Here is a 22,490-nt window from a genome sequence, read left to right as displayed (position 1 = left end):
AATTCTGATATTGGAGAGCCACTGACCCCACTGTGATGCTAGGCATTTTTATTCCTCCAAAATACTGTTTTATTTAAGAACCTAGGCCTGGGTGACTGGTAGTGCCTGCTTTCACTGCTGCAGGCAAGGTCAAATCCAACTGTCTTTTCTTGTGGGGTATTTTGTATAGAAAAAAAAAAGGTTTATTTGGTTTGTGCCTCTGGAGTCTGGAAAGTTCCTCATCTACTGAAAGGACTAATGAGAGAGTCCCTGCATCCTAAATAGCAGAGAAGAACATACCCTACTGAGACAGAGAATTCACTCCTTACTTTTTCACTATTTTTATTAGCGAATAGCTATAATACAAGCCAAATGTGCGCAATGTTATATGGAAGTTTAACTCTTCAACTATAGTCCTTCTCCTTTCACTCCATTTTTTTGACTAGTGTTTGATACATACATACACATACATATACATGTATGTATATATAGTGTTCCTCAATCATCTTCACCTTCCTCTGGTAACTTTACCTTCCCTTTTCCCTTCCTGCTAATTTCCTCCCCTTCCCCAAATTAAATCCCACTTTTACCCTGATGGTCCATTATTATTGTTGTCTTCAGTCTAGATTTTACATATGAATGAAAACATGGGGCATTTGGATCTTAGAACTTCTTTATTTTGCTCAGCATGACTCAAGACAGGTACAGTTGAATGAAGTATTATCTTATATAGTGCTTCTGCTGTCTCCTACTTACTGAGTTGCTATTGCGGCTAATCAATAGTCTTGTTGCTCAGAACTCTCTTCAGTTGTGTGTGTTTGTGTGCACGTGTGTGTGTGTATGTGTGTGTGTGTGTGTGTGTGTGTGTGTGTGTGTGTGTGTGCGCGCGCAAGTGCTTGAGCTCAGGGCCTTATGTTTTTGGCCTGGCTTTTTCACTTAAGTCTGGTGCTCATACCCCCACTCTGGCTCTTGGCAGGTTATTTGGAGATAAGTGTTTCATGGACTTCTATGCCTGGGCTGGCTTTGAATCTCCACCATCAGATGTCAGCTTTCTAAGTAGAGCTAGGATTGTAGGCATGAGTCACCACCATTGCCGATATCCCTCCCCTTTTTTACTTGTTAATACTGAAATGATTTTGTTGCTTCAGAGTGCAAATAATAGTAATGATAAAAAGAAAACCTATAAAATAAATAAAAGCTTTTCAAATATCCTTAAGCATTTTGTCAATAACTTAGCTATTTAGACCCTGCTATTAAAAATGATGTTTTCCTTTTCTTCTTCTCTGCTTTGTTGGGTCTGGAATGTTCATGTAGTTTATATTGGAATACTTGTTAGAATGTAAATGCTAGCTACTTTTTTAACCCACTCAGACTATATTGCTCATCAAACAAACTTAAGCATCTGTTTGCAGCTGTTTTTGTCTCTGGAGCCAGCTTTCTGCATCCTTATTCTCTCTCTCCCTCTCTGTCTCTCTGTTTTTCTCTCTGTCTCTTTCTGTCTCTGTCTCTCTCTGTATATCTGTCTCAGTGTGTCTGTCTCTGTCTGTCTCTGTCTTTCCCTCCTTCGCACTGCCTCTGTTCAGATTCTCAATTCTTTTTGTTTTTTGGCACAATGCTCTGTATTTCCATTTAAAGGGAATGCATGGCCCAATGCCAGTGACATATGCCTGTGAAGCATAGCTATTCAGAAGATAGAAATCAGGAATATCAAGGTTCAAGACTAAAATGCATAAACATACCAGACACCCACCTCTCAACCAACAGCTGGACCCAGTTATGTATTTCTTTTTTTTTCTTCAATTTTATTCTAAAGGTGATCTACAGAGGGGTTACAGTTACATAGGAAGGCAATAAGGGCCTTTCTTTTTGACCAGTGTCAGTCCCTCCCTCATTCTCTCCCAGCATTTCCCTTCCCAGTACGTTGTAAAGTTCATTTTCTACATAATGTCTAGTGAGTATCCCTGCTGCATTGGTTCATCCTCTATCCCACCATTTCTGTGATTCCCATTCCTTCCCCAAATCAGATAAATTTATATACAACACAACGTATACAGAAACACAAAAACAGTGACTGCAGGCAATAAATCAAAGGGGAAAAGAAATGAAATAAAACAAAGAAATAGCAGCTGGGTGCAGTGGCTCACACCTGTAATCCTAGCTACTCAGAAGGCTGAGATCTGAGGATTGAGGTTCAAAGCCAGCACAGGCACTAAAGGACCTGAGACTCATATCTCCAATTAACCAGTGGAAAATGGGAAGTGGGGCTTGGCTCATGGGTAAGATGGTAGCGTTGAGCTGAAGAGGCTCAGGGACAATGCACAGGCCCAGTAGGGCGGGAGAGCTCAAGTACAGCACCCAGGCTGAGATCAAGCCCCATGACCCACAAAGAAAGAGCTGCATGCAGTACACACACACACACACACACACACACACACACACACACACACACACACTTGTTTCCATTTTGGGAGTTCATTTCAATAAGCATTATTTTATATGGTGTTTATTGAGCCCACCATGATCCTCTTCCTAAGAATATCCTAGACATATTATAGTTGTTTCAAATGGAAGAAACCATGCAGCCTATGTTTCTTTGGTTATGGCTTGCTTTGCTTAATATAATTTTCTCACATCTTTCCATTTCTTTATGAATTGGGCAATGTCTGATGGAAGCACAGAATTCCATTGTGTGTGTGTGTGTGTGTGTGTGTGTGTGTGTGTGTGTGTGTGTGTGTGTGGACATTTTCTTGATCTACCATCTATTGAGGGACATCTGCCTTGATATAATGTTACATTATATAGCATGCATATAATGATACATATAATGGTATATTATCTATGCATAATGACATCATGCAAAGAAAATAACCCCATTAACAAATGGGCTAAAGACTTAAAGAGAGACTTCTCTGAAGATGGATGAAAAAGTCTCCTTTTGCCTGACAGGCCAAAAATAAGAACTCAAATCACCTTCATGTGCAAGTCCAGCTTTCCACATGAACAACCAGTAGGAATGGTCTGATCTGAAAGAGCCTCTTTTGGTAGGCATCCAGACACCCCTCCCCATGCTTCAGTGTTCACCTTCTCTTTCATTCCCCAGTTCTCTTCTGACCTTTCATTGCTTCACCTGCCTCTTCCTCCTCCGAGTTTTCCTCCTGGCATCTTTTCCCTCCTACCGTGCCTCCTGTCACCTCCAGCCCTCCTCCTTACTCTCATCTCCTGCTGTTCCCTCCTCTGAGCCCCTCACCCCAGGGCATCTCCTCTGCGAGTCACCTCCTGACAAGTCTCATGGAAAAGCTGTGACAGGTGCTGGCATTTAACCTTACAGAGTCGTTTCCATAGATAGAGCCTCAGCTGTATGTGACATATTATTTAGATGGTCGGTGGGGCTTAGGGACCCCTGGAGGGGAACATTTCACCATTTCTGAAGTGGGGGTTATCAAGTTGGGCTTTCTTCAAGACCAGGATTATGGGCTCACTGATGTGAAGGGCCAGTCTAGCATAGATCCAGGCCAGCTTTCAAAGTTGTCCCCAGGGAATCTCAGAAAGAATAATAAGCACTCTGTCAGGATAAATAACCACCAGGAGCAGAAAACTCCATGAAACTCTCATCTCCATCTAACTATCCCAAAACCCACAGTGGAAGTGTGGATCAAGCAGTAGAGTGCCATAGTTGAGGGAAAAAAAAAAGCTGGGAAAGATCACCAGGCCATGAGTCGAAACCCCAGTTCCAAAAATCATACTAAAAAAAGAAAGGCTAAAATGTTTAACTATTATAATTCCAAGTCTGAAGGAACAGGAGTGAATATTGATTGTAAGAAACAGGTTTTGGATATAGCTGGCTGGCCCCACAGGATGTGAGGGAGAAGATTCAGGTCAGGAAGCCTCTGGGATTTTCCTCTGGATTTTCTGTTTGATCTCTTCATTCTCAAATGCTTAGATTAGTTTCAACTACAAAAATAAATATGTCTGGCCTATCATGCCTGATGAAAGTGTTTCTGAAATAACAATGTACAGAACTGTTAAGTCTAAGTTACAGAAAACTACAAACTGCCTCACACTCTGACTCATTAGGGAGGGTGCTGATTCCCCAGGTTGAGGGCCTGCAGGCTCCCCTCAATGGTCCAGCACTCTTGGGTCCCAATAGATTGAGTAAAATGACTGCTATTGACCCCAGGGATATCTGGGCACTCAGGAACCATCTTCCATCTCTCACAGTTTCTCTGCCCTACATCTCCATTGTTAATTTAGGACAGGGAAACCAACGGTGACTGTTGTGTGTTCTCTGACTGCGTTATGACTGCATCATATCTGTCACTGTGATGTCAGAACAGGACTAAGGAGGACGCCTTCTCTGAGCTGACATGAGGTTTATGCATTCCAAACATGTACTTTGTATCCGGGGGGTGGGCTGCTCATGTCCTCTGATAAATGGCCCTATTTGTATCCTTGCTGATCTTAATCTTGCTAATATAATGAATTGAACTTATCTTCCTATGTTCCTTTCTTGGAAAGAAATCCACCCCCCTAAAATGTATTCCTGCCACAGATGTAGAATCTGCTTTTGGTTGTTTTAGGATTATCTTATTTACGAATGCCTGCATGTTTAGGGAAGGTACTCAATGCCCCTGGGTTATTGATTTTATATAAGACATTATACCATAAAGGAAAAGGTTAGGCAGACATGGAGTTCCCATTTTTATATCAACTATCAAAAGAAAATATAGCCAGACAGCTTTTTTTAAAGTCCTTTTTTATTATGTTGTCAGAAATTCCTGTAGTCTCAGGCAATCTTGCATGGCCCAGTGATATCTTTCTTTCCTCCATCACTCCAGTGTATCCTTTCTTCTTCTCCTTTCTTCTGTCCCATAATTCCCTCAGATGCAGCTTTCTGTCCCATTTTTTTTCCCTGTAACTACACAGTTAGCAATGTGGCTTTCTGGAACAAAGCAGAAAGGAGTAAAACATGTAGGGCTTCTTGCTTGTTCCCTGTAGCAGGGAATCAGAATTTTACATTGCAACCAGGACAGGAGAGGGCAGAGCATTCAGCTCTGGGGCTTCCTATGTTTCCTGGCATTCAGTAACCTAGACCAGTTGGGTCTACCAAAGCTCACCCCATCTTTCAAGTAGTTAAGAGCTTCTACATCACCTGGACTCAGGTGTCCTCTTCCTTTTTGTCAGCAATGAGGCCTGCAACAGTGGAGATGCATGTTTTTCAGACAGATAATAGAGGTGATGGAAAATAGAATACTCCAATAGAGGTCCAACTTGTGTCACCTGAGACCTAACCTAAGACTGTGTCTTTAGAGACGTATTTTAATATGAAGAGTACTCAGAAATTTGTCTCCACTAGCTGACTCCTTAACAGGCGTTAAGGTGTTAGTCAGCTCCATGTTATGATGACAAATATCTGAAATAATCAACATAGAAATAGGAAGGGTTTATTTTTGCCTCATAGCCTTACAAATTCTTGATTCATTGTTTCCAGTACTTTGGGACCTGTGGGGAAACATATGGCAGAACAAAACCATTCATCTTATAGCAAAGAAACAGAGAAAATAAGAGACAGGGGCCCAAGTCCCACAATCTACTTCAAATACCCTCTCCTAATGACTTATCTTCCACAAGGTCCCAACTCTTTCTTGAAGTTTCCATGGTGTTAAGCTGGGTTCCAAGCATCTGACACAAGGGCCTTTGAGGAGCATTTAAGATCCAAACTGCTAAACAGTACTAGATAATTATGAGTGTGGGGCTGAGGGGAAAAAAAAGAGTCAATGAACAGCAATGCCTATTCCTGAAACTTGTTTGGTGTGACCTCCACACCAGCAGGCTGCCAAGAAAGTTTGAGCCAAGTACTGAATCCTCAATCTCACTACCAGCCCGCCGAATCAAAATCTATGGTTATGAAAAAAAAAGGCCCTGAGGAATTGATATGCAAATTAAAGTCTGACAAGCACTTACATAGTATCTGTCTTACAAACTTGACAAAATTAGGTTTCTCACTTAATGAGGTACTATTATCCTAACGATCCCCATTTTGCATGAAACGAACTTTTCCTGTGTGTGTGCTTTTTTTTTGCTGTCATATATCTATCCCATAAAAGCAACATTGTAGACAGTGCAAATCAAGTGCCACATTCCACAGATGGCCCATGTTCTCTGGTGATTTCCCACGAAAGGTATGTCGTACTTATGCAGATATGTATGACTTTTAACTTCTTGGAGAACATCCCTTTTCACTGTGCAGGTCAATACTTCTGAGTCGATTGGCATGCAAGAGAGAGATGCCTCCCCAGGGAATTCTAAATACCGGCTAGTCTGTGTAGCACAAGCTGGGTCTTTCTTTTATTCTCCAAGGAAGGGAAAATCATGACCCTGCCTGAGACTCATAACAGGCCCACTGCAGGCAGCTCATTTGTTGGTTCAGTACAGCATAGCTTAATTACATGGCAAATCTGCTCCATTCTATCTTAAAAGAATAATGGAGTTTCAGTAGAAGGGAGCCAGACTTCTCATCCTGCCATATTTATAGGCCATTATAGAAAATGTAAGATGAGATTGGGAATTCATTTTGGTGTGTTTGATTTCATGATTGTTTCATCCTTGAAAATGTGGAGAATAGGCTTCAACAGACAAAGAAGCACCTTCTTCACTAAATCTACAAGGGTAAATATCCCCTCTGGATCTCATTCATCTCTGAGATTCTGTAAATTTCAGAAAGGTTTAAAAGATTATTGTATTTCTTGTATTCATTTATCCAGACATGTATATGAGCACATCTGGATAACTGCATGACTGTTATGATAGAGGGCTTTGGGTAGCAGCAATGCCATAAGATCTTAATAAATCTGGCTTCTTTCAGACCTAAGCAGGCCCTGGGCCCTAGAATATCTTCTGTAAATGGTTTGAGGCTGGTCTTCGGTGCCTAGAATAGAATATCTTCTGTAAATGGTTTGAGGCTGGTCTTCGGTGCCTAGAAAGGGCACCAATGCCAAGTTGAGTGGACATGAAGACAGTGTGGGGATTACCATCCCAGATCTTGTTTCTACCCTTCAATAACTTTTCCCACCTTTACTTGTCAATCATCCTTCACATAGGTCCAAAGTCTCTACATCTCACAACCAGGGAGCAGGGTACGAAATTGTGAGGCTGTTTTGTAACCAAACATCCATTTATTAAATCTAGGTACATTCATTCTCTACTCCACTATGCTTTTCTCCCTCCTCCCCCCACCTCCCCTTCTTCCTCTTCTCCTCTTTCTCCTCCTCCCCCTCTTTCCCCTCCTCTTCCTCCTCCTCCTCCCTCTCTTCTTCTTCTTCCTCTTCTTCTTCTTCTTCTTCTTCTTCTTCTTCTTCTTCTTCTTCTTCTTCTTCTTCTTCTTCTTCTTCTTCTTCCTCTTCCTCCTCCTCCCCCTTCCCCTCTCCCTCTTCCTCCTCCTCCTCCTCCTTCTCCTCCTCCTCCTTCTCCTCCTCCTCCTTCTCCTCCTCCTCCTCCTTCTCCTCCTCCTCCTCCTTCTCCTCCTCCTCCTCCTTCTCCTCCTCCTCCTCCCTTCCTCCTCCTCTTCTTCTTCTTCTTCTTCTTCTTCTTCTTCTTCTTCTTCTTCTTCTTCTTCTTCTTCTTCTTTTTCTTCTTCTCCTCCTCCTCCTCCTCCTCCTCCTCCTCCTCCTCCTCCTCCTCCTCCTCCTCCACCTCCTCCTCCTCCTCCTCCTCCTCTTCCACCACCTCCTCCTCCTTCTTCTTCTTCTTCTTCTTCTTCTTCTTCTTCTTCTTCTTCTTCTTCTTCTTCTTCTTCTTCTTCCTCCTCCTCCTCCCCCTTCCCCTCTCCCTCTTCCTCCTCCTCCTCCTCCTCCTCCTCCTTCTCCTCCTCCTCCTTCTTCTCCTCCTCCTCCTTCTCCTCCTCCTCCTCCCTTCCCCTTCTTCTTCTTCTTCTTCTTCTTCTTCTTCTTCTTCTTCTTCTTCTTCTTCTTCTTCTTCTTCTTCTTCTTCTTCTTCTTCTTCTCCTCCTCCTACTCCTCCTCCTCCTCCTCCTCCTCCTCCACCTCCTCCTCCTCCTCCTCCTCCTCCTTCTTCTTCTTTGTTGCCATCGTCGTCTTCGTCTTCCTCATTGTCAATTACATCTTCATCATTCTTGTCCTCATCATCGCCCTGTGGCTTGGACTTAGGAAGGGTCTGGAAACTTTCCTTGAGTTTTCCTTTTTCTAGTTTTTTTCTTGTTCAAGGCTAGTGTTCTGTCATGTGAGCACTGAACCACAGTAACACTTCTGGTATTTTGGTAGCTTATTGGAGATGAAGAATCTCATGGACTTTCCTTTCTCAGGTTGGCTTGAACTGTTATCCTTAGATCGCAGCCTGAATGAGTATCTAGGACTCAGGCATGAGCCACCAGCACCACTGTACATTTAATTACTCTTCAACTCATTTTATAAGGGTCAATTTTTCTCAAGATTTGTTTTCTCAATGCTTAAGTAAAAAAAAATTAAACTATATTAATTGTCACTTACAGCACAATCTTTCTTCCTTTCCTTCTTTCTTTCCTTTTCTCTTTCAGCAGCACTGAGGCTGTGAACTCAAGGCTATCATAAGAGTCAAGTCCCCACTCTTCTTATTTTCAGTCTGTTTGTTACAGTCTTGCATTTTTTTTCCAGGGCTTTGTCTGTGATCCTCTATCTCTGCCCTTTATGCATACATGAAAGGGGAGATCTCTCTCTCTCTCTTTCTCTTTATATATATATATGTATATATGTGTGTATGTACACATGTGGGTTCATATGAATATATAAGCATATATACATATATGATATATATATATACAGATATAGTGAAATACTTCATTTGAGCTATTTATTCTCCATTTCTGGTTGAAACCCACCCATGGATTTGAATTTTGTTTCCTGAAGTATAACATATTCACTTACTTTAATTTCTACAATTAGATTTTAGTTTGTTTTTAACAAATATATAGATTTATATATAAAGTAAAATGTACTATTTACCGTAACAAAGTCTAAAGTTACTCCACGTTTTATCATACTATTGATACTGTCTTCCTAATACCCTTGGTAGAAAATTTGTTGATATTCTTTCTTTGCCAAGTACCTACAAAAGTTGAAGTGACTTGCCTGAAAAGGTGTTGATGCAAGGCTCTAACGGACAAATATTTCCTTCTTGATGTTGTGTATTTTGCATTGCAGTCCCAGTGCCTTTATTAAATGGCTGTCCTTCTTCTAGGAATTCTACATGTGTATATAGTTCTGAGACTGAGCCTAGTTTAACAGTTTCCTTGTTGTCTGCTCTCTCTCTCTCTCTTCTCAGAAGGCCAGGGCTTCGTGAGCGAGGATGAATATCTGGAAATCTCTGATATCAAACGTGACCAGTCCGGGGAGTATGAGTGCAGCGCACTGAATGATGTTGCTGCGCCAGATGTTCGGAAAGTAAAAATCACCGTCAACTGTGAGTTCCTCGCCTCAAGGAATTTGCAGGGGGAAGTGAATAAAAGTGGCAAAGGGGTGATGGCAATACCATTATTTTCTGAAAGACCACTGCACACGCCACACAGAATTTTCAGGGGGAAGTGAATAAAGGTGGCAAGAAGTTGATGGCAATACCATTATTTTCTGAAAGACCACTGTGAGCGAGTGCTATCTACTTTCCCCATCCTTGTCTCCAAGTGCCCTTTGTATCTGTGGCATCCTCCTGAGATGTCAGAGACTTCTGCAGACAGAGAGAGCTGCTAATAATGTAAAAATAGGTGGGGAAGGCCAAAAGAGGATGTTTGGGGAAATGTCATGTCTTCACAAGACATCTGACACACTCTTCGTGTCATTCACGTCCTTCCTATAATCGGCCTGTGGTGATGTTTGTGTGTGTGTGTCTTGTTTACTTTCCACAGATCCCCCCTATATCTCCAAAGCCAAGAACACTGGTGTTTCGGTGGGCCAGAAAGGCATCTTGAGCTGTGAAGCATCTGCTGTCCCCATGGCTGAATTCCAGTGGTTCAAAGAAGAGACGAGGTACCTTGAAAGTCTTATGGTGGCCCTGAGTTTGAAATGATGGGATAGTGCCCACATGGACGTAGAAGGGTGATACAGTACAGGGGAAAAGAAAAGGCAAAACAGAAATGTGATACCACTTCCTTTGTCAGGGAGCCTCTTTTTTTTTTTTGAGAGACAGAAGAGGAAAATAGAAGAAGCTGGGAAGTCAAGAAAACAAATCGACCTTATTTTTTTCCCCTCAGGACTAGAGATTAGTCATAGCCATGGCTGAGTAATGACTAGAAGCCAGGAAATCATCTTTTCTGTGCATGTCTGTCCTTTCCTTTATCCTCCTTTTGGGATATAGTACTTAAGCAAGTTTGAGTTGGGGCAGGCAGCCTAGATAGAGCAAAAGGTTTGGGGAAAAAGCATTCATCTCCTTGTACAACAACCTATGATTCAGTTAATCTTTCCTGTGATATAGGCCAGATCAGCAGTGCTGTCTCTCATTGCAGGTTAGCCACTGGCTTAGATGGAGTGAGGATTGAGAACAAAGGCCGCATATCCACTCTGACTTTCTTCAATGTCTCGGAGAAGGATTATGGGAATTACACCTGTGTGGCTACAAACAAGCTTGGGAATACCAATGCCAGCATTACACTGTATGGTGAGTGCAGGAAGCCTGATGTAATTGGCTCAGCCACCAAGGCATTTCCAGGCACCCAGGAGGGAGGAAAGGCATGCTTTGTTTGGCCTGTGTCCATCTATACCGCTTAACCCGCCACCCATAGATAAGAAACTCCTGGCTTTCATTCTCCTGGCATGAGAGACAGTAGTGTTTACAAGGTAATTTGATTTTTTTCCTGGTTCTTGAAAGGCAAGATTGACCCCTTTCAAGAGGAGTAAGCCAAATTCTGAATCTACTTGAGTGTGGAATCTATCAAGAAGAAAGCTTCCATGGGACAGCTCAATTGTAGTGTATTCTAAATGTTGATGGGGTCAAAGGACATGTGTTTTCAAATAGCTTCTGTGGTAAGAGCCTATGATTCCAGGGTTGATATTCAAAAGCATCAAACAAAGCTAGCATCTGCCATCATGATTCTCATATTGATGCCCAAGCATGTTCTCATTCACTGAGATGAATGGAGCAGAGGTCCAAGTCCTCATCTGATGCATGTTTTCCTTGTGATTGCAGCGTGAGACCTTTCTCTGAAAGTCAATTTCTCCAGTAGTGATGGAGAGCTGTCAGGAGCCATGAATGATTGGCTTCTTTGAAAACCCCTCTTCACTCCATCTTCCCACACTACCAAGTGTATCTCCTTGTGAAATGCATCATGCCTTGGCCAGGGCCAGCTTATTGTGAAATTTGATAAATGTGTCTGTGTGTATATATGTGCTTATTTGCGAGGTGTAATGCGGGAAAGGCATCTGATGAATAGGATGAAGAGGGTCTCATTTTTCCATGAACATCTCAGACCCTGTACAAGCTTTCAGCGTTGATGTGAACTAAACTTTGTCCACCAACCATCTGAAATGTGTGATCTATGTCTCTTGTTTTCTCTCTGCATTGTGTGTGCATTGTGCTGTGTGTGTCTTAGAAATAAGCCCCTCATCAGCAGTGGCAGGTGGGTACAGCATGTTCCTTCTGTTCTCTGCCTGCCTGAATGCCTATGTTTTTGTGTTTAAGCCTACTTCAAAGATAGGCTTGCCTGCTCCCCTCCCTGGAGAACTCTCCATAGTGAATGAAACTCAAGGGGTTGGGTTTGCACAGTTTAGACAATCGGCATGTAGAATATGATGGCTTTCACGGACACTTACGAAAATATCATTACAAATCTCAGAGAAAAGGATTGAGCCTCCTCCCAACTCCCCTGCAAATAACAAACTTCTATTTGCTTTCCTCTAACAAGGAGGAACATTCTGCTATTTCTGCACTCAGAAATACCAAGAGGAACTCAGCCCAGAGACCAAATGGATTATTAGATAGCTATCTCTAAGGAAAAATCATCCTAGTATGAATATTTTATTCCTTCTGCCCAAGGCAAAGAGGGATACTGACTCAGTGCTTAAAACTGTATTTTAAAACAGAAATAGTTGGGGTTCTTATTCCTAATGGCAATATCCATTATTTACCAGATATTTACTGGTTTCTAGGCATCCTGGCAGTGTTGTGTAGAACAAATTATTAACCCTGCTTTTATAGATAAATTAAACAAGGGTATATAATATTGAATTATCCACAGTTAATCAACAGGGGTTCTAGAAGTAATCTAGAGTTGGACCCTTCTTCAGATACTGGAGTGTTTTCCTAGTGGATCAGAAAGAAAGCAACACATTCCCACACACAGATTCCACTCATACATTTTGGAGAAGCCCCTGCTGGTGCATTACCTCTGGTCCCCAATACTCCCTTGCCATTGTGTGAAAGATTCTGAGCTCTGTCATCTGGGACGTCAATCTTGGTCATGTGGAAAGTGGTAACATTTGAATTGACTGCTGTCCCTTTTTTTTTTGGTAGGTCGTGGTGCTTGAACTCTGGGCCTGGGCCTTGTCCCTGAGCTCTTCAACTCAAGGCTACTGCCCTACCCCTTGAGCCATGGCGCCATTTCCAGTTTTCTAGTGATTAACTGGAGAAAAGAGTCTCACAGACTTTAGTGACTAGGCTGGCTTTGAACTGCAATCCTCAGATCTCAGCCTCCTGAGTTGCTAGGATTACAAGCAAAAGGCACTGTATCCGGCATGACTTTTAGCACTCTGGGTTCAGGGCAGTCTCAGACATAGCTGCCCAATGGTGGGGATGGGGAATTCCAGTCCATGAGTCTTGATAACACTGAAGACAAAGGACGAATTAGAATGTGGCACAGCCACTGATCTCACTTACTCCTCAGGTTGATAAGGTGGCTGGTAGAGTGGAATATGATGGTAGAAGGGATTAGGTTTGGCGACCGGGTGACTTCCATTCTTATACCGCTCTGCTGTCAACTAAGGGGAAAAAAGTGTTTCATAGAGGATAATAATAGCCAATGTATCCTAAGACTCCATTTCCCTTCTCAGGACACCATAATTAAAAACCACAGAGTGGGTGGATTGTAAAACAATGGTCTGGGCTTTTGTTGTTGTTGTTGTTGTTGTTGTTGTTATTGCTGTTTACCTTTCTGGAGGCTCACAATAGAAAGTACAAACTCAAGGCAGCTCAGTTTTTGATTATATAAGATCAAGGCTTCACTTCTACAGCCATTTAGCTTCACACACTTTCTTATAAGTTCCATCTGCAAATGTAGTCTTCTCTAATTCCGAAGTAACTGCAATACGCAATCCAGAAAGAAGATCAAACCATGAGATAGATCAATTCTAAAATAAAGTCTTGTAGGGACAAAATTGCAATCTGAGTAGAGATTTTATGTAAGGATCATAGAGGGGCCTAGTTAAGTTCATAGTGCATGGATCCTTAACCCAATTCAATCATGTGTTATAACATTTAAACTATCCGTTTTTTCATATGTAACTAGGAGTTAAATACTTGCCTCCAAAGTCTACAGAGAGGATTAAACAGGGGCATTCACAAATGGTTCTAAATGTGTGACTTTGACAACACCCAAATACTACAACATTTATTTGACTGAGCTGAAATTGGAATGATGTTTTCCCAGCTCCTGACATAAGAAAGCCATCATGAATCATTAATTGGCTAATGTTGAATAAGACGATATGATTAAATAAAAGCTGTTATATGCATGCTAGCAATCGCAGTTCCTTGCAGTGTCTATCAACATTTATGACATGGGCCATCCTGTCATTGCTTCTATTCATATAACTGCTAGAATTAGTTCCCTGCAAAACATCTATTTTCTGCTCCTACAAAGACTCCTTTGAACTTTAATACTGCACCCTATCTATAGTACAATCCAACCTATCTTATTTCATCGGATTGGAATCCATTCACCCTTCTGCAATCTATTTGTTTGTAGGGGTAGGGGCTGTTGGGGGTTGAACTCAAGGCCTGGCACTTGCTAAGCTGGCAAACTACCACTTGAGTCATATCTCCAGCCCTATTTTCTTTCCCTCCTGGTTATGTTTGAGGTTAGTGTCACTTTCAATCTAACTATACCTTTAGGCTGCAGTCTGTTTACTTTAGTCTTTCCCTTGTTGCTGGTGAAATGTGACTTTTGACCACCTCCAGCTTCCCTCTGGGGTGTGTCTCAGACTTTTCTGCTCAGACTGTTCTAGAATCAGTTTTACTATTCTTGGCCTCCGATGTATTTGGCTGACCTCCCAAGGAGATCATTCCCCCACTGTGCACTTCTCATATATTGCTTCTAACTGCTGCCTCCATGCAACATGTCCATTAGCCTTTTTCAGCAAACATGCATTCAATGCCTGTCAGGATTAGGGCATTGTTCTGTAATTAATAAAGATACAACACCCATGTAACCGGTAGTTGATTCCTTATTTCTTGAGCTTGAACTCAGTGCCAGCCATCTGATTTTTTTTTCCTCAAGGATAGCATTATAGAATTTTGGTGGTTAATTGGAGATAAGTGTTTCACAGACTTTTCTATTTGAGCTGGCTTTGAACTATGTTCCTCAGATCTCAGCCTTCTGTGTAGCTAGGATTACAGGCATGAGCCAGTGGTGCCTGGTAAGTTATGTTGCTTTGATTATTCTTTCTTCCCCTCCAGTGGGTAAGGTTTGTGAACCAAGGAACTATGTCTACCGTAATCCCTAGGACTCAACATGGAAATCAATTCACAAGCAGAGATCAGGCCAATTCAGGGAATGTATGAATAGATGAATAGATACAGAGATCAAAAGACAGTGCTAGTGTTGGCAAAATTCAGCTCTTGGTTGTTATATCTGCCTGGGGAAAAGGCCCCTTTACTTTGTTTTCTTCCTGTGCATCCTAGAAATCTCCACCCAGCACCTATTTTCCTCGGCAATTGGCATGCCTGGGGGCAGTGGGGGGTACCCCAGGTACTGAGGTCACTTCCTCATCAGCTGAGGTCACTTCCTCTACTTCCCTGGTCATGCTTCCTTTGGACAGTGAGAGAGTCTCTAGTCTCTGAATCCACTTCCTCATTTGCTGTAGTCACTTCTCTCATCTTTCCTTTTATAACTCCATTCACCTACAGCCCCCTCTTCCTTTTCTCTTCTCCCTCTTCCATCTCTTCTTCTCTTCCTCCCTCATTTCTTCTCTCTATGCACAACATCTTCTCCTATGGTCCAGCAGTCTTCTCTTCCCCCGCCCCCCAGTAAACTCTTTACTGCCTACACTTATGTGTGGATCTCTTTTTTGAGAACCTCACACTGAGAACTGACAGGTTGGCCTGAGGGATTTGTCTCAATTGGGTACTTTGAAGGCTTGGGAAAGATCCATCTCAGTGGGTACTGTTATTAATCAGTGAAAAGCCCTTTGGAAGTGATGGCCTCTAGAGCCCTCATATCCTAGTTCTCTGATGCTTGGACTGAGTGGCAATAGATTCATCTCAAGATAGAAATGAGAGCACCCATTCCTGCCATATTCTTCCTAATACTCAGTGACCCATAATTGCAACTAATCATAGCCATAATCCACTTATTATGAGTAGGGCTACTAGGCTGAGTGTTATCCATGTTTTGTTTCACTTAATGAGCCTATAAAGTAAGGACTATATTTATCCTGATTTTACACATGAGGAAATTGAATGATTAGGCAGATAACTGAAACTTCAACTTCCTTCTAAGCTTATGAGCAGTGACTTAAGCCCATGTATTCCGATCCCAGTGCCCAAGTGCTTTAACAGTATTTTAGTCCAATTTTTAATACTTGGCCACCCATTAACTATCTGTGTCACAAGTAGTCTACTTGGACCATGCTCCTACACCACATTTTCTGATCTCCTAATAGTTTATCTCAGAGCCCATTCTACTAAAAGGCAGTATTCACATTTGCAACCAGTATATCGATATTATCTAAACAATTTCATCATTTCCAGGTGTATTTACTATCATATAATCTACGTTTGAGTTTGAGAGCTACTTTCTGCCACTGTGGTCGCAATGCAGCATACTTTTCTCACCTATACATTTCATATGTATACCTGCAAAGAACAAAAGAGAATGTGATAAAAGCAAACTCAAAATAATAACCTCCCAGAATGCAAGATCATAGAGACAATGGGGCAGTGAGCGGGTTGATCAAAAATAGCCCAGGAAAGTGAGAATCAACATAGTGGATGGGTTTGTATCCCAAGAGCCATCAGTGGATAGCATCAGAGTATAATCATTCTTCCTTCTGCAGTTTAGCATCACAGATCTCCAGACACAAGATGTTTGTTTAGCAAAATTACTGCTCAGGAAAGACTTTACATCATCCACTTCCTTTGGCTTTAAGCAACTAGTGATAGTAGAAAGGCAGTGTTGGTGTAGAGGAAATATCAGTGTCAGCTAAAGAGAATTAAGTCCAATTTGACTCTAACAGATAAATTATAGTTATGTCTGATCTTGGGTGTCTGTAAAACACAAGATGGATATTAGCTTGCTTTCAGTTGTTTTTTTCTTTGTTTTAAAATTTGTTTTACATTTTTGTTTGCTAGCTTGTTTTTTTTTTGTTGTTTTAACTTTCTTCAGGTGCAAGGGCTTGAACTTACAGTTTCATACTCTAGTTTGGCTTTGAGGCTTATAGTCTATCACTTGAGCCATGTCTCCACTTGTCAGTTTTGTTGGCTAAGCAGACAGGAGAGTCCCATGGAGTTTTCTGTACAAGCTAGCTTTAAATCACAATTCTCAGATCTCAGCCTCCTGAGTAGTTAGGGGCATAAGCCATCAACATCTGGCTTACTTTTGGCTTCCTAAGTCTTTGTTCAAAATGAGAAGAAATAATAGGAATACAGGATAAAAGAGAATCTCCAAAGCTGTGAGCTGCAATCTCGGCAATGGTAGCTAGTGCCCTGAACTATTGGAAACAGCCTGCTCCAAGTATTCTCGAGCTTTGAGTGGACACAGCTATTTGAGGGACCACCTAGTGCTATGGTACCTTGAAGACTTGCCAGGTCTATGTACAGCAGCCAGTGGGTTGGCTCAGCTTGTTGGCCACAACTTGGCCACTTGCTTTGCTGAAACTTGCCAAGCCATTGCTTTCTCAGGGCCATGATCAAGAGGCCCTGATCCTGTGTCCTTGGAAGATTTTTTGGATCTGATTGCAACCAGTACTGCAGAGAATGTGATGTACTTAATGAGGCATATAAATGCCTGGATTACTGGAACTGGTGGTGGAGAGAGGCAGTGAACTCACATAATGCCAGAAAGGAAGAAGGATGCATTGCAAGAAAAACAGATTCCTTTATGTAAGAAATTGTAGCTACATTTAGAGTTAAGTATCAGACATAGGGACAACTCCCCAGAATCTGGTCATTGCATATAAACACTGCAAACTCTTGAATCCATGCAACATCTGGGCACTGTGCTTCTTTTCCTCAGGCAGGACTGGAGCTCCCTCAGAGAAGCTTTGCCTGCAGCTCATCCGTGCAGCTCTTAGAGACCTGTGGACCCAATCTCCATTTTCTTTTGCTGTTGGCAGTTCTTTTGGAATAATTTTGCACATCTGATTGGATCTCTAAACTGAATTTTCTACAACTAGTGCCAGCATTAAGCAGCTCCTCTGCAAACCCACTCATACATCTGTAGAAAGAAACCTCAATGCACCTATCATCCACCCAGTTACACTCCTACTTCTGTCATATTATTCCTTTCCAGCCATTGTGAAGTTGTCCTTCCCCTATGTAGTTCCATGGGGTTGTACAGAATGGGCACAAAAATCTGAAGGAGCCCTCTTCACAGCATGCTCCCCATCTACCACACTGACAGGCTCCACCTCCTCAGCCCTGTTGCCCAGATCTCTTTCTTTCCTAACACCCAGCCTCTCTGCCTACTCCTGTCCCCCTGTAACCCCTAGTGAGGAAACCAAGACATCAACATTTCCTTACCCAGGATCCCAGTCTGCTCTGGCTCCCTATAGTCAACCCTGAGGGAGGATGACAGTGAAAGATAAAGGGTCTGCTGCATCTTCATGCATTATAGGAGTAGTCATTCTTGGACTATGTTAGGAAAACTTGGGGAGTTTTAAAATTACATATTTGAGAGCCTTGTTTCAGAACTACTCAATCAATGAGCACCTCTGGGAGTGGGATTGTAAAGCATGTTTTCTTCACATGGAATTTTGGTAGCTTCTAAGCAACTATCTAACTTCCCAGCCTATATCTTTAGCACTCTGCCGAATGCTGAGCTACAAGCTTCTCTCCCAGTCTGCATTCCCCATATGAACCCGAATCCCATCCTTCTCCCCTTCCTTTATAATCGTTTCCTACTTTGCAACTGCACACTTTTTTTTAGCGGTCCTGGGGCTCAAACTCAGGGCCTGAGCACTGTACTAGGACTTTCTCGAGGATACAGCTCTGCCACAGTACCACTTGCAGCTTTTTCTGTATATGTGGTACTGAAGAATCGAACCTGGGTCTTTGTGCATGCTAGGCAAGCACTCTACACCTAGGCCAAACTCCCAGCCCCCTTCAGACTCTTATTAGAAAGGTCAACATCATTTTTATATTTCCCTTAGCTAAGGAATTCTAGCAATCATGACTGAGCCTTTCCTCCACAATCTGCCCCTATTTTTTCCATATATTTTTATTGCAATTAATAGAAGGGTTACCAGACAGAAGGTGCATTACTTCCCAAACATTGATACCGTTTCTCAAGTCTTGGTCCCCATTTCTCTCCCCCCACCCCGCCCCTCATCTTGTTTTCCCTCTTCCCTATCCTATTTCAAATAATCAAATATGCATATGTACAATATATCAGATAACAAGGTGAACTACTGTAACAATATGAGATAACCAAGTCTGCGCCCATTTTTATTTCAGTGGATCATGCATCTCACCAGACAGTGATCATAGTCAGTCATGGGCTATCTTATCTTTGACAGTCCATCTCTGATCTGGTTGCCACAGCAGAACCAAATCATGATTTCAAAACTCAGAGTAAATGTTGTCATTTCCATGGCTAGAAACTCCTGCCTACCAGAAAAGCATGGTATTAATGCTACATGCACTCTAATCAGAACACCCTTTAGCCCTCTGCTCCATTCCTCACCTGGTATGGCCCCTTTGTGCACACATTCCTGACATATGGCTTCCATTTTCCATCCATGCTTTTGTTCATTAATTTTGCCACCATATATGTGTTTAGTACCCATTACATGCTTGGAACTATGTTAAGGACTGAGCTTCAATGAAAGTCAGAGCTTCTAAGCTCTGACTTATATCAATAATGATCTGTTGATCATTAAAATAAAATAAGTGCCATACTAGGGGAATGAAGAAGCAACGATGGCTCTCAAGTAGGCAGTTACATGTATGTATGAACTTTTATACCTAAGAATCTTTTGAGATAGACCATTATTATTTTGATTTCATGTGAGATGAGCTGAAATCTCAAGGGAACTGAAATGAGGTGACAGCAGTCCCCCATATAGGAATTCCACCATCAAAGTAACAATACCAGGCTTTAGTTTCTGCCCTTAATCTCATTCTTCCTTCTAATTCACATGTCTTTGCAGCAGCCCCATGGGCAAGCTTTCTCTTCCTGATAGAAGCACTTCTTTTCCAAAACTACAGTATTTCTAAATCCTGCTGCATAAACCAATCCCTCATCATTGGCTTCTTATGGTGACTTCTACTGAAGCTATATTTTATTTATATTTGTTTTTGTGCTTACAGGAGGCAGCACTGTATCTTGCAATGGTCATTTCCCAGTAAATGTTTGTTGAATTAAGAAATAAATATTTTAGTCAATGGGGATATTCATTATAGCCTATATGTATTTGAAACTCTTTACTACCAAAGACTGGGCAGATATTCAAAAGACTTGTAGTCTCTTCTCCCTAGAGAAGCCAAACTATTATTGCCTTGATGTTTCCTTACCAGCCTGGATATAAACCAATTCTAATTTCAAATGTATGTATTCCTTCCACCCCCACCCCTTACATCATGATCTTCCGTGGGTTGGGGTTTGGGGAGGGGGAAGACTTCCATCAAATATTCCAATTCACTGTGCAGGAAGACAACTTTGCAGCGACATCAAAAGCTGCACATATTTGTCCATTTCCTGCTGATAACATACACAATTTTTTTTCTTTTCCAAATCCATCATTTAAATCCAGGTGGGAGGGTATGAGTCAGAGAAATACCACTGCTTTTGGCTGATGACAGCAGCATAATCATTTGTATTTTCCACAACCTGCAAAATGTCAACATATTAGAAGAAGAAAAAAATTGCAGACATTTCACATTTCATTTCTGATGAGATTCCTCATCACTGGCTCACCCCCCCCAACACACACACTGTGAGTCATTGACATCTGGCTATTAGCCTAAGCATTTAGAATTTAACAGCAAGCATTCGGGTGTGCTGATGTCAGCATCGACTGAGAGCTTCAGCAGAAGTCGTCTTGTCTCTGTCAGGTTTGTGATGAGCTTATAGATTTGAATTCGTGTCTGATTATTAACTTGCTAAGCTCTTGTCTTTGTGGAAAGCACAAAGGCGGGAGTGTTAAAAGAACAAAATAAAGATGGCTGCCTTGTATTGTGTCTTTACCCACCATGTTAGTAGTACGGCAAAGTCTAGTTAATCTCACTTGTAAAACAACTCAGTACCATGTTTTTTTTTTTATTTCCCCACTGTAATTAAAGACAATGGAGGAGAAGTTTCCTTTGAAGAGAAATGAGGTACCTTCATCAGCCGACACTACTGAAAATAGATTTCTGTTTCACCAACAAGTGTAACGCATACATCCTCTAATTAGATTTCTTTGCTTCTCTTTTAATCACCAAGAACATCATTATCCTTTTGGTTTCTCATTAGGAAGGTCATGCGGTTCATAATCTATCCAAAACCTATCCAAATTTCAGAACAAAACGCTATCGTAAAGAGACTTCAGATCTTCCGTTCATCTCCCTGTGCTATCAACAAGTTCAACTTGCTTGTGGGGTTTCCTTCTCCTTATTGAACACAAATTCCCCTCCCACCTGTCATTCAAATTACAGCTAGCCAAGCTATAGTTGCTAAAGAAGAGTGCTATATTTTCATTAGAATCTGGAGAGGAAAAACAGTAATACCTTCCAACACCTTCATCACTTACCAAGTACACTACATTTTTAAGCTTCAGGGTCTCTTACAAAGCAGGTTCTCATCAGGATGTTTATGAATTTATTTTTTTCCTGGGACTTGTGTGTTGATTCTGGTTATTGGGATTGTCAGCAACCTGTCATTCAAGAGGAGATGAGCTACACATCCTTGAATGTAGTCACATACATAGTGTCAGAATGGACAGGCTTGATTGAGTTCCTGTGCCTTATTTGTGAGAATAGCTGCATTCCATTTGAAAACCTCAACCTAACTTGCTGCTTAAATCTCTAATCTTAAGAGTGACAGTGGCTCATACTTGTAATCCTAACAACTCAGGAGACTGAGATATGAGAATCATGATCCAAAGCCAGCCTGGGCAGAAAAGTCCATGGAACTCTTATCTTCAATTAATCACCAAAATTAGAGGTGTGGTAGAAATTGTAGAGTTTCATCCTTGCATGAAAAAAACAAGCAGGAATGTGAGGCCTTGTATTCAAGCCCCAGTGCTTTCATTACATAGAGAAGTGGCAGACAGATAGACAGACAGACAGACAGACAAAAGAATTTTGTTTATAATGGATATAACTTGCCAAAATAAGTAGATTATTAAAAGTAGAATTCATTTTGTTTCTTTGTTTATTATTTGTTTTACGTGACTGAAACTCAAGTTGAGCATTTCTAGCTATACATCCATTGACCTGTATGCTAGTTTTCCAAAATTTGTCTCTTGGTCATTGTTGTCTCCCTATCTTGTTTTTCCACATGCTACAGACTAACTTATGTTTGTGTGCACGTCTATCCCCAAGGTATTCTGTTGTCACCCACAGTCTGTTTTGTGACTTGGCATTCTCATTTTATAGTTTTATTTTCAAAGATGCTCAACTTCAGGCATGAAGAAGCAATTAATTTTTAGCATTTGAAAGGGTGAAAGAGGAGGGGCTGGAAACCTAGGAAGAGGCATAATTACATGTTCTCACTGTCAATTTATCCTGACTAACAGAAAGTATTTAATGAAGCCTGATATTTGTAGCAGTCATTGTTGTTGAATTGAGTCATTGTTTACCATAAAGTAGGATTATTTAACTATGGCATTTGTCCAGAGAAAGAATTGGACTTTTAAAGTCCAATACTTTGTCAGAATAACTAGTCTTAGGAAGCTCTATGTATGTCACACACACAGACACACTGGTTCTAGAGCTAGGGCCTGCTGTCCTCCCTTAGCTTCCCTTCTCCTTCAAGGCTGGCACTCTTACATTTGAGTCACACCTCCGCTTCTGATGTCTTTTTGTTAGTTAATTGTAGTTAAGAGTCTTATGACTCCTTCCCAGCTGTCTGTAGACCATCATCCTCAGATCTCAGCCTTCTGAGTAGCTAGAATTACAGT

General features: G+C 41.5%; 1 protein-coding gene across 1 annotated transcript in view; it reads left to right on the top strand.

Moving 5' to 3' along the window:
• Positions 1–22,490, top strand: part of LOC150039233 (opioid-binding protein/cell adhesion molecule-like) — a 106,402-nt gene that overhangs the window by 78,761 nt on the left and 5,151 nt on the right. Inside the window, exons 2-5 of the mRNA XM_090327944.1 lie at positions 9,292–9,429; positions 9,869–9,989; positions 10,466–10,617; positions 11,549–11,575. Of these exons, the coding sequence (XP_090184070.1) occupies positions 9,292–9,429; positions 9,869–9,989; positions 10,466–10,617; positions 11,549–11,575 (438 nt within the window). The remainder of the gene's footprint in view (positions 1–9,291; positions 9,430–9,868; positions 9,990–10,465; positions 10,618–11,548; positions 11,576–22,490) is intronic.

This window comes from Megascapheus bottae, unplaced genomic scaffold (genome assembly GCF_031878675.1).
Source record: "Megascapheus bottae isolate mThoBot1 unplaced genomic scaffold, mThoBot2.hap1 HAP1_SCAFFOLD_77, whole genome shotgun sequence".
NCBI lineage: Eukaryota > Metazoa > Chordata > Mammalia > Rodentia > Geomyidae > Megascapheus > Megascapheus bottae.
This window is presented reverse-complemented; position numbering and strand designations above follow the sequence as displayed.